The sequence below is a fragment of the Myotis daubentonii genome, chromosome X (genome assembly GCF_963259705.1).
Source record: "Myotis daubentonii chromosome X, mMyoDau2.1, whole genome shotgun sequence".
Classification (NCBI taxonomy): Eukaryota; Metazoa; Chordata; class Mammalia; order Chiroptera; family Vespertilionidae; genus Myotis; species Myotis daubentonii.
The window spans coordinates 59,504,321-59,516,623 of NC_081861.1; the positions used below are offsets into that span (position 1 = coordinate 59,504,321).

The 12,303-nt window shown below is 40.7% G+C and overlaps 1 protein-coding gene across 1 annotated transcript; it reads left to right on the top strand.

Moving 5' to 3' along the window:
- Window positions 1–1,874: 1,874 nt before the first annotated feature.
- TSPAN6 (tetraspanin 6) lies at window positions 1,875–9,475 on the top strand. The gene is made up of 8 exons (XM_059680464.1): window positions 1,875–2,249; window positions 3,223–3,411; window positions 3,660–3,734; window positions 4,570–4,668; window positions 5,238–5,372; window positions 5,769–5,852; window positions 7,278–7,383; window positions 8,338–9,475. The coding sequence occupies exons 1-7, from the start codon at window positions 2,163–2,165 to the stop codon at window positions 7,344–7,346; spliced, it is 738 nt and encodes a 245-aa protein (XP_059536447.1). The 5' UTR covers window positions 1,875–2,162; the 3' UTR covers window positions 7,347–7,383; window positions 8,338–9,475.
- Window positions 9,476–12,303: the final 2,828 nt, after the last annotated feature.

Below are 12,303 nucleotides of genomic sequence, written 5' to 3' on the forward strand. Positions count from 1 at the left end.
GAATTATTTCTTATATTGCCTTAGATGTGATTAGATGCCTCTTTGATCTGGGTTTGGACTCAAACCCACACCTAAATTTGAACTAAACTGAACTGAGTTTGGTGGCATGGTGGGGCTGGGGATGTAGCAGGGTGGGAGACAGAGGTGCAAGGTGTTGTGGCCACAAGAATATTAAATTCCACGTCAGCTTCTGGTTTAATTTGGCACTGACTACTATTCAAACAAAGCAGCGTTGTGAGTGTCAGAGGAAGGGAGAAGAGAAAAATCAACACATTTTTGGAAATAAGATGTGGCTTTTGCTTTGACTATTTTGTTTTTTCTTCAGCCACAAAAATATTTCTTTGCTCCGGGGCTTACAACGAAAATCCCTTCCAGGACACTGTACAAACCTAAATTTCAGAGGAAACTTCCATTTAAGATGACAAGGAATTAGCAGGATTTCCCTTGATACTTATTTGATAGGAGAACCTCTCAGAGAATATTATCCAGCCTTAGAAAAAAATCTTTATATAATATACACTTAGAGTCCCCCTTACAGTTATTTCCTGTAGCTTTGGCATATGTGGTACTTGAAAAGGTGATGTATGCTATGGTATATTTCCTGGTGACCTTGCCTCAGTGCTAATAGGATTATAGATGTATCATTTGCCCATTCTCTGCATGTATTCATGTATTAGGCTTTTGTAATTTTAGGATAAAATTCTAGGGTAAAGCCTGGCAGTACAAGTAATTCATTCTCCAATAGTTGCTCTCTAGGGCCTCAGACGTCTGGCAGGATGCTAAAAGGAGCTGGTCCTAGGTCAATATTTGAAGCACAGGGAAGCTCTGTGTGACCAAATCAATGGAACATTCCTGTTTTCTGGTATACGTTTAAAGCAAGGTTTCAAGTAAAAAGGTTTGGGCATTCGTCTCTCTTTCACTTTTTGCCATAGCAATACTACTCAATGCCCATTTATGATGTTAAGCTTGTGTCAGTTGGCTAGGCAACTGTGGTCCTCTAGCAATAACACCCACTCACTAGACTATCAGCCTCTGCCTTCAAAGAGCTTACACTTTAGTTGAGGAACCAGACCTTACTACATGTTCTGTGTTCATGAAACATAACATGGGGACATGGAGCTACCTACACATATGATTTAAAAGGAAAAATAATAGTAGCACAGTAAATTTTGGTTTTGCTATTAGCTGTGTGACCTTAGATGTCAGCCTCTTTATGATCAGCTGGTTCTTGATCTGAAAACCCAGGGGTTGGAATATAGTGTGCCTTTCAGTTTTAACATTTAAAAGGGGATCACATTTACCTGGCATTCTCTGTAGCACCTTCCCTTTTTAAAAGTTTTCCCTAATGGCTGAACTTCCGCTTCAGCATTAATTACTTTTAAACACTTTCCCCTCAACTTTCCAATTACTTAGAGAATGAGAAGAGGAAATTCTAAAATGTATTATCAATCTGTCATACCTAGCTTGGAATTCTTTCAACAAGCGATTATTTCCCACAATCCTTTCATTTTTATGCTCTCTCCCCACCACATAAAACAATGCTCAAAAATTGAAAAGCACAAAACAAGTGAGAAACAAAGCAGCCGAATCCTGCCCCTCAAGTAAATCGCACTTTTCCCTTCAGTTTTTGTCTCAAAACGTGTGACTGCATGTATCGCTTCGCAGCCCGCTTCCTCCTTGGAAATACATTTCTTGTGGGTATTTTGCCATGTAATGAAAATGTTCTTAGGTCACTTGTAACTTTTTACTATTTTCTTTCCTTCTAGGACAGTAAGGGCCGACGAGGCCGAATCTCAGCGCGGGCGCTGATGATGATAGAAACATGAAGTTATAAGAACCGCGGAGAGGCGGGGCGAGGAGGGCACCGGGGAAGATTTTTAGTGCAAAAAGGAAGCCAGGTCCACCGAAAGATCTAAGAAATTCCCAACACTAGAAACTTTGTATATAGTTTTCAGTAACCTTCGGCAGGGGGCGCTCGGAAATTGTCGCACTTTCCGGGCAACCTTCAGGACTTCGCCCTCTAGAAACTGAACAGTGTTTCCGGCTCTTCTCAGTTGCGGACGCTCGTAAGTGCTCGGCAGTTTCCGGGGAGACTCGGGGACGCCGCTTCTCGCTTCCTCGGCTCTGATCCCCAGTTCGTCGGGCAGGGTACAGGGCTAGTCATGGCGTCCCCGTCTCGGAGACTGCAGACTAAACCAGTCATCACTTGTTTGAAGAGCGTCCTTCTGATCTACACTTTCATATTCTGGGTGAGAGACGGAGGCGCCCGGGAACGGGAGGGGACCCTGGGCTTGGGTTGGGGGTGTGACCCTGAGCGGAGGGAGCTCAGGTCCGGGATTCCAGGGGAGACATGGGGTGGAGAGATTTGGGCAGAGGTGCTGTGGGGACTCAGGCGACGAGTTGCTGGGGCTTGAGCGCGTGCATCTCGCCCTTGCCGGGGTCGTGGTGCGGGATGGCGGCGGCCGGTAGGCTGAACTGAGGAACCCAGACGTGCCCAGCATTCAAATTCGATGCGGGGTGGGGTGGGGAGGGGGGCGGCGAGGAAGGGAGTTTACCCTCCAGGGTATGCAGAGGGTGTCCCCGGACCTTTAGAGAAGTAGGGCTGGGCCGGCCACTCTGAGGGCTTTTGCTTGCATAATAGTCTCTTTCTTTTCACTGCTTCCTAAGAGGGGAGTATTTCACAGGTAAGTATGGTAATGGCCCCATTCCCGCCAACCTATCCTTGGACTTGCTTTTGTGTACCATCCCTTTGTACTCATCGCTGATGTTGGGGGAAGGGGAAGTTTCTGGAATTCATAAAAATACCCCGCCCCTCCAGGAAGGTTTTATTAAGCAGGAGTAAGACAGTTAAGAAACTTTTGATCCCTCGGGCAAGTATACCCTGGGTTTTTGTGTTTATACAGCAAAACAGATGAAGTTTAAGGATTTTATTAAGATGCCTTCTCTAGCTGCCCCCTGGCTTCACCCTGGCTACCTGGGCTGCCTAAAATGATCCAGCTGTGGATTTATAAAGGCCTGTCCTTTTGAGCAGATCCTCTTTACACCCCTCCCCCTCCTTGTCTGGTACATCCCAGCCACAGCTCTGTGGCCATGGACTGCTAAATAATTGTCACACCTATTGTTACTTAAATACCTAGTGGTTTGTGGTTTGAATATACATATATCACTTTTAAGTCTATTCAAATCAGTGTATAACTTTTTATTCTCTGATTTCTCACGTAGATCACTGGTGTTATCCTTCTTGCCGTTGGCATTTGGGGCAAGGTGAGCCTGGAGAATTATTTCTCCCTTTTAAATGAGAAGGCCACCAATGTTCCCTTCGTGCTCATCGGCACTGGCACTGTCATCATTCTTTTGGGCACCTTTGGCTGTTTTGCTACCTGCCGAGCTTCTGCGTGGATGCTAAAACTGGTGAGTCCTTATTTTCCTTAGAAGTGGGCTTTGCTTTTTGGAACTGGCCATGGCCTTTTAAGATTTCTCTGGTTCCTTATGAAAACTTACCAAGTAATAGTTCAGCTGCCAGTTACCACTTTTGTTGTGCTCTCCCTGTCCTTTTCAATAAAAAACACGCTGATTGAAGAGACCATTTTCCCTTGACTCCCTTTGCTGCTGTGATGTATCTAATTTATGCTGACTTAGACTTTTTTTTTATCCTGCAGTATGCAATGTTTCTGATTCTCATTTTTTTGGTTGAACTGGTCGCTGCCATTGTTGGATTTGTTTTCAGACATGAGGTAAGCCAGAGTTTGGGAGATAAAAATGGATTCATTTAAATCACAGAGTTAAAGACAACTTTGACTAGTTTAAAAATCACTTACAGTTGTGTTTTAAAGCCTTATTTTTGCAACTCATAGCTAACAAGAATGGCTTTCTTGTAAAAATTCTAGTCCACTTTTAATATAAAAGAAAATTTTAAAAAATGGTGAAGACTAACAATCACCAGAACAAAATTAAAGATGCCCATAATAACATGTATTTCTAGTAATTTTTCTGTGTATAAGTACCTATTAAAGTGGAGATGGTACAGTTTATAACTTTGATAGGAAACTATTTAAAGCACAAAATTGATACCATCTCCATTTATGCCACACAGAAAAGACTGGATATACTTAATGCACATCATGAAAACCTTAATATTGAATTAGGAATCAGCATTCCACTCTGTTAAGCCTGGGGTGACGAAATGATTCAGTGAGTAGTGAAGGCTCATCAATGAGAGTATTTTTTACAATGTGGTAGTGCATCCTCCCAAAGTGAAGTAGCTTAAACATTCCACAGGCATCAAATTTGTGCTATTAAAACTGGTTAAAGATTGGGGTGGGGTGAATACAGCAGTACAGAGCTGCCACTTGAATAAATGCATGCTCCCATAGAACTTTGAACTTGTAGTGGTTATCATCTTTTATTGTAATGTTTTGCTTACAAACATTAGTAGTCCCCTCGGCTAAACTATATCCCTTGGAGGACAGGATTGGTCCATAGAAGTTAATTACCATGCATATTGCTGCTGTCAGATGTAGGAATTTCTTATTTGACTTTGTTTATTGGCCTTGTGTTTCTTTGCTGTAGATTAAGGACAGCTTTAAGAATAATTATGAGAAAGCTTTAAAGCAGTATAATGATACGGGAGATTATAGAAGCAATGCAGTAGACAAGATTCAAAGTACGGTAAGTGATCACTGGAGGTGTCTTATCAAGAGGGGGACACAGTCCCTATCCCCTGAGAGAAGAAGATAGGGTCCACTTGTCCTATGCTCTCATTATAATCTTAGATCAGTAGAGAATGAAGATATTTCCCTGAAAAGAGGAGTATGATGATACTAAGGGACATATCTCCATTTTCTCCTCATCATTCTCCTCACATGTGCAACACTTCATTCCCCATTGACATCACGGCCCAAGTCCTGTTAGCACCAACAATAGCAGGAAAGTAAGGCCAGTCCAAAAATGTTAGAAACATTTGGTGTTTGAAACAAGTGTTCGTCTTTTGAATTATAATGCCAATTAAGGAGAGCCACACAAAAACTAATTACATATAATAAATGTTTTTTAAAATTTATCTTTATTGTTGAAAGTATTACCAATGTCCCCTATTTCCCCCATTGACCCCCTCCACCCTGCACCTGTCCCCGTCCCAATGTTGTTTGGAACACAAATTATAATCTAAGATGATAAGTTAAATGTTTGACTACAAAGTTGTAATGTGAAGTATCATTGTTTTTGTTGGGATTTTTCAGTTACATTGTTGTGGTGCCACAAACTTTAGAGATTGGAAGGATACTAATTATTACATAGAAAAAGGATTTCCCAAAAGCTGCTGTAAAGTTGAAGATTGTTCTCCTCAGAGGGATGCTGATAAAGTAAACAATGAAGTAAGGAGCCTTTTATAATTTTTTTGAAGATATTAACTGAATACAGAGTTGCCTCATTTTTTAGTTTTTAATCACAATACACATAATCCGAAATAAGGAAGGTATTATTCTCATTGAATAAATGAGGAAATTGAAACTCAGAAAAGGTGTGACTTGAGTTCATACAACTAGCAAGAAACGCTTTTTAAATGTATAATCCAAAAGGTGGAACTTCTGTTCCTCAAAGTTCTACCAAAAACACTGTGCTTGAAAGGAGACAGTGTTTGTTACATGAAAGAGTAAACTTTAATAAAATGGCAAAGGCTAGTGTATCCAAAGCTCATCTTTCTGCCAACATGTATGATCAAAATATTACTGCTCGTGCTGTACTTAATAGTTTTTTTTCTCTCCCATTAGGGTTGTTTTATAAAGGTGATGACCATTATAGAATCAGAAATGGGAGTTGTTGCTGGAATTTCCTTTGGAGTTGCTTGTTTCCAGGTAAATCCATGTATTTAGGAACTGTTGCATCACTCTTATAGGTGTCAGCTAGAAGATTTCCACTTTGAAGACTTCAAGTTTTCACTTCGGGGCCTTGGATAGTGGGCATTTTCAGAGAAGTTACACTTTCACAACTCTCAGTTGCTCATCACAGTACATGACGCATATGTAGTAAATCATTTATGATTGGGTTTTTATTTAGCTTATTTGGAAAGGAATATTTTGGCTTTTTCATTCCAATTTTTTGATGTCTTAGCTCTTACATTTTTCCATAACTACAGATTTAAGTTTTTATTACCATTTTACCTCTTCTTTTTACATGGCCAGTCATTCCTTGAAACTACAAAAAGCAAGGCTTAAAATTAACTTCTTGCTGTGTATATCTTTGTAAAGCAGTTAACTGTAGAAAGACCTGGTGCCCTCTCAGTTATGGCATCTTTCCAGCATCACAGTTCATTAAACAAAATATGAGATAGACCGGAACCTTGCTTTGCTCTGCAGTCAGTCAAGATTCTAAAACATTATTAGAATCTCTTTCTTTTTTCCTGAGCTGCAACTCCCTGATGAGTTGCATGTAAGTCCCAGCCTATTAAAATTTAGATCATACAAACTCACATTCAATATGTGCCTATTATTTTAGGTGGGTACTATGTTGTGGATTCAAGTTGTATTTCTGGAGTTTTGCTATGTCTCACTGTAGCATGAAAAGTCTATATTGTGGCTCTAAACAACTTACTTAGGGGGTATTTTTCCTATTAAACATTGTGGAGATAAGACTAAAAGCATTTTGACCTATGTAATTGATGAAGTCTAATCTTAATATATTTCTAAAGTAGCAGGCATAGCTATATCTGAATCTGCTTTGTCTAAGAAAATATCCACTAGCTACATTTTAAAGGTTCTATTTCTTAAATAAAATTTAAATTGTGTTTCTTCAGTTACTCTACCCCTATTTGAAATCTTGAAAAGCCACAGGTGGTCAGTGGTGATCTTATTGGACAGGAGAGGTATTGGTATTACACACCATCGCCAGCACTGCAATGCTGCTCTAGACCCTCCAGGAAAATCTCTGTCCTCACAGATGGAAATTTTACTGGATGAGATTCTTATTCTAAGTCATACCCTTTTTGTTCTGATAACAGAGGAAGAGAAAGAAAAGTTTCCCCAAAACTATGACATTTAGACTTTCCCTTGGGTGATTTTTGTCAGTTATAGTTGTGAAATTCCAGGTCACAGTAGTAGTAGAACTTCGCTTATATCCTTTGAATGTGACCTAGATGCTGCATAGTATCAAACATAACTATCCAGAAAAACTTCAGGAAGGAAGTCATTAGTGAATTAGAAGTTAAGGAGACTATACCTACACCCTGAGGTCTTTAAGCTCTTTGGTGTGTGTATTTAATTTTGCTTGTATTTTATTTCCAGCTGATTGGAATCTTTCTCGCCTACTGCCTCTCTCGTGCTATAACAAACAACCAGTATGAGATAGTGTAACCAACATTACATATGCTTACTCCTTCCCATCTTTAAGGTATGTTCATTTTGGTCCTCCACTATATCAGTGTTGGTATTTGCTTCAGCCTGTGCATGTGATAGATGGAGTAAGTTTGCCAAAAAGGTATTGTCCAGTAGTGCCTTCAAATCTTATTAGTACTGTTAGCCCCACATAGACAGCTCAGGTCTCTAAATTCAAGGCATGACCAAAAAGGACAGAAGGGCCTCTTTTGGTTTACCGACACATGTCCAGCCTGAAGATCCTGAGTGATGGTCCCCTTTCTAACAAATTTGAACCTAGAGTGAAGAGCAGGGTTGGGGAACCTTTTTTTCTGCCAAGGGCCATTTGTATATTTATAACATCATTGGTTTAACATAATTCACTTAACATAAATTTATGTTGCTATGAAAAAAGCTCCTAGATTTGTTGAATTTCAAGTCCTGCCTGTGGTTGCCTTGGCAGGGCCAGATCAAATGATTTTGCAGGCCTTATATGGCCCTCATCCCTGGTGAAGAGAAATGAGGTTCCCTGGGAAGTACATTCTGCTCTTGACCAATAGTGGCATTTCCCCTAGGCTTTGGCTTAGTTCTCATTACCACAATCATCTAGAGACATAAACTCATCTGTACTAACCAGGAACTGGATTTTGGGGAAATGTATATTTCAATAACTTCAGTATTTAAATGGTAAAGTGTAAGGACTGTTGCTAGCTGAATTAATCCCTAGAGCACCCTTCACATTTTTTCTTTGAAAAAATATAGTTTATTAAAGAACTATCAAAAATAGGTGTATATATGGTATAAAATAAGACCTTATACTCTATAATGGCAGAGGCGGTGCTTTAGTGCTGTTACTCTGGCACTTTGAAAAGCGATTAGGGCATAGTGGGAACATATGAAAGTCTTTATTAGTAGAATAGATTAGAATGTGTGCAAGTGAATACAGATACTGATAATTGGGTTGCAAGTAAATTTTTTTCTTTCATTTTAGGATATTTACATTACCCTCTGTGAGCTACTAGACTGCCTGGTTTGGAAAACTGCCCCATGTTACCCATTGACCGAAAAGCTACACCAATAGTCTGATTCAATCTAGACATTTGTCCAGTATCGTATAAGTCCACCTTTTGTCTCTATCATAATGTAAGATCATTGAAACTTTCTTCTCTGAAACACTGGAAGAGCTAGTAAATTGTAAATGAAACAATGTTTGCTTGTTCCTCTTGATTATTGTTTTTCTTAATGTAGGGCTTTGAAAGACACTGTGGATTTTCTGTTTTGATGTACTGTTATAAAATGGGAAATTGACCCCTTTGAACTGGCCCCTTCTGAGCCAAGGTTTATGTGATTTGATTGCATAATTTGCATCAATAAGGTAAAATGTTTTCATTAGTCTCTCTCTGTTCTGATAGGCATTGTGTAATTTAATTCCAGCCACGAGTTGGATGGCACCCATCAGAGTTGCCAGATGGTGGTAACAGTTTCTGACCTAAGGTACCCAAGACTAAAGGGCACTACCATTTCTGTGACACATCATATAGCAGCACACTTATACTTTACATTTCTTTGCCTCCAAGTTCAGGTGTTTATATTTCCTCCATCACTTGAAAGGTTCTAATTAATGGTGTTAGAATTAGAGTGTTTTCCTGAGAAATTTAAAGCAACTCATCTTCATTAGCTTTAGCTGGTATTATCTTACCAGATTGATATGACTTAATTATCAATATCATGGTCAACTTTAATAATCTTCGTTTTAGTTTATGCCTTTGATTCATAAATATGACTTTTACACAAGAAATACTGTTTTCCTGTAAATTTGTATTTAAATTTACTTTTAGAAACTACTGAATGGTTATTTTCTACTGAGAAAGCTAAGCCCCATATTTCTATTTGGAATACAGTTTTAGATATGAAATATAGAACTGAGCTATTGACTATGAGTTTTTTTTATTCATTTATTGCTTTCAGTTTTATATCCCACATATGAGTGAGATCATATTGTCCTTAACTTTTTCTGTCTGACTTATTTTGCTTAGTATAATATTCTACTTGAAACCTATGTAATCTTATTAATCAATGTCACCCCAATAAATTTAATTTAAATAATAAAATTGCATGTAAAACATTAATGTCTCTGTTTACAGAAACTTATTCCCTGTGAAAAGATTACTTTCCTTGTTATGAAATAGCAAATTCTTAGCATTCTCCCAAAGATCAGACTTTTAAAATTAGACCTGAAGATGGTGACCGGCAGGAAGGTAGGGAGGGAGAGAGTGTGAGAGAGTGAGGGAGCGATAGAGGAGTGTGTGGATGTGTGTGGTGTGTGTGTGTATGAGCTAGGGACAGCTAGATTCTGCAGGTCTTCCAAGGGGCTGCCAAACCGGGCAGTCTTAGATGGTGGAGCCCTGATCCCAGCATGGACACTCCTGGGTGGCCAGCACGGCCACAGAGACCATGCCATCTTGAGAAACAGAGCTGCCTGAGACTAGGATCCTGGCCTCAGCACCACCCAGTCTTGTCTCAGACGCATACCAGGACCCTGCAGCCACTGGGGACAGAGACCTGTGACCACAGCTGCAGACCCACAGACACCAAGAACCCAGAAATCCCGGCCGCAGATTTCTGTGAGTCACAGAGCCTATCCCCCTCCCCGCAAGCTCGCGGGCAGCTCCATAGTAACTGATAGACCTGCCCCTCATACACGGGCCGCAGCGCTGCTACAGGAATTTGAGCCTGAGAGTGAGCGGACACTGGGAATCTGTTCCCCGCAACACCGCTAAAGGTATTTGAGCCTGGGAGTGTGTGGACACTGGGAATCTGTTCCCCAGAACCAAACCCGAAGCCCATGCAGGGTGGCAGTGCCACCTGACTTCGATTCTGGGCAAGCGCACACTTAAATCTTTTCCGCAGCGCAGGTTATGACCTCCTGTAGAAACAGTGCTACTCTGCAAGCCAGTCCCCCAAGCTGACCAGGACCCCGATTCTCCGAGCGGGAGACAGCACTGAGCACCAGTGACTTGATTCTGTTTCTTATCACGTGCGCCTGGGATCCCTGACTCCCAGTGCATTCACACTAAGAGCCAGTGACTCCAATTCTTGGTACATGCACACACAGGGACCCTGATTCTCAGCGCGAGGCCGCGTGAAGCAAAAGACTCTGATACTGGATTCTTGGGGAACTCTGACTCCTGGCACACGCTAGGGGGCTCTGATTTTCGGCACATGCCAGGGGGGTCTCTGTTTCAGCATGGTGCAGGCAGGGTCCCTGATTCTAGGTGTGCACATGAGGCCACACTGAGCGCTGGTAATGCTGACTCTGGGTGAGCCTGGTTCCTACCAACTCATGGCAGCCACACATCTTAGTGTCGGAGCTCTTCAGTGACACTAGGGTGGTGTGAAGCTCCCACTGCACATGGCCTAGGCCCACGCAACTTGAAGTCTGAACCTTCTGGTGATAGTCAGAATGGGGAGATGACACAATCCCCAGAGGAAAGAAAATTAGGAATCACCAAGAAAGGAAATTAGTGAAATTGAAGCATGCAACATGACAGAAAAAGAATTCAGAGTAATGGTTGTACAATTCATTCACAGGATGGATGAGAAAATCAACAACCTATTCAAGAATCAGGAAGAAATGAAAAGTGATATAGCTACAATCAAAAACACTATGGAAGCTCTAACAGGTTTGGATCAGTGAATAGAGCGTCTGCCTGAGGAATGAAGGGTCCCAGTTTCGATTCTGGTCAAGGGCATGTACCTTGGTTGCGGGCACATCCCCAGTAGGAGGTGTGCAGGAGGCAGCTGATTGATGTTTCTCTCTCATCGATGCTTCTAACTCTCTATCCCTCTCCTTTCCTCTCTGTAAAGTATCAATAAAATATATTTTGGGGGGAAAAACCCATTATGGAAGGTTTCAACAGTACACTAGAAGAATCAGAGGACCGAATTAGTGAGTTAGAAGATATGGTAGAGAAACAAGCTCAGTCTGAACCACAACTAGAGAAAAAAACTAAAAAGCAGGAGGAGAACTTAAGGGAGATTTGGGACAACATGAAATTAAGTAACATACACATAATAGGGCAGCCAGAAGCACAAGAAGAGCAGCAAGGATTAGAAAATCTATTTGAAGAAATAATGACAGAAAACTTCCCAGATATGGGGAAGAAAAAAGTTTAAACAACTACAGAGAGTCCCAACAGGATGAATCCCAAAAGACCCACACCAAGACATGTCATAATTACAATGGCAAATCTTCATGATAGAGAATCTTAAAGGCTGCAAGAGAGAGATAGAGAATTACCTACAAAGGATCCCCCAACAGATTATCAAATGATTTCTCAACAGAAACACGTCAAGCTAGAAGGGAACGGAAGTATACAAAGTGTTGCAAAGCAAAGGACTGAATCCAAGAATACACTGTCCAGCAAGACTATCAATCAAAATTGAAGGGGAAATCAGGAGCTTCGCAGACAAAAAAAGGCTAAGGGAGTTTATCACTACCAAGCCAGCAATGCAATAAATGCTAAAGGGAATGCTGTAAAAAGAAGAAATAAAAAGGTAAGAAAGAACACAGGCACAAAAATAGAAATGACTACAAACAGGTACCTTTCAATAATAACTTTAAACATAAACGGACTAAATGCTCCAATTAAAAGACATCGAAGATATCAAGGGAGAGATCGACAACAATACAATCATAGTAGGGGACTTAAACACACCACTGACATCACTGGATAAATCCTCTAGACAAAAAAATCAGCAAATAAACAGCTATCCTAAATGACTCACTAGATCAGATGGACTTAATTGACATCTTCAGAACATTTCACCCCAAAGCCACAGAATATACGTTCTTCTCAAGTGCACATGGGACATTTTCAAAAATAGACCACATATTGGGTCACAAGCAAAGTCTCCCCCAATTCAAGAAGATTGAAATCATACCAAGCATCTTCTC

Excerpts from the sequence above, each read along its gene's own strand:
- TSPAN6 (XM_059680464.1), top strand. The coding sequence starts at position 2,163 with ATGGCGTCCCCGTCTCGGAGACTGCAGACTAAACCAGTCATCACTTGT. Across the intron at positions 3,735-4,569 it reads GATTTGTTTTCAGACATGAG|ATTAAGGACAGCTTTAAGAA; the intron begins GTAAGCCAGAGT and ends TCTTTGCTGTAG. Across the intron at positions 4,669-5,237 it reads TAGACAAGATTCAAAGTACG|TTACATTGTTGTGGTGCCAC; the intron begins GTAAGTGATCAC and ends GGGATTTTTCAG.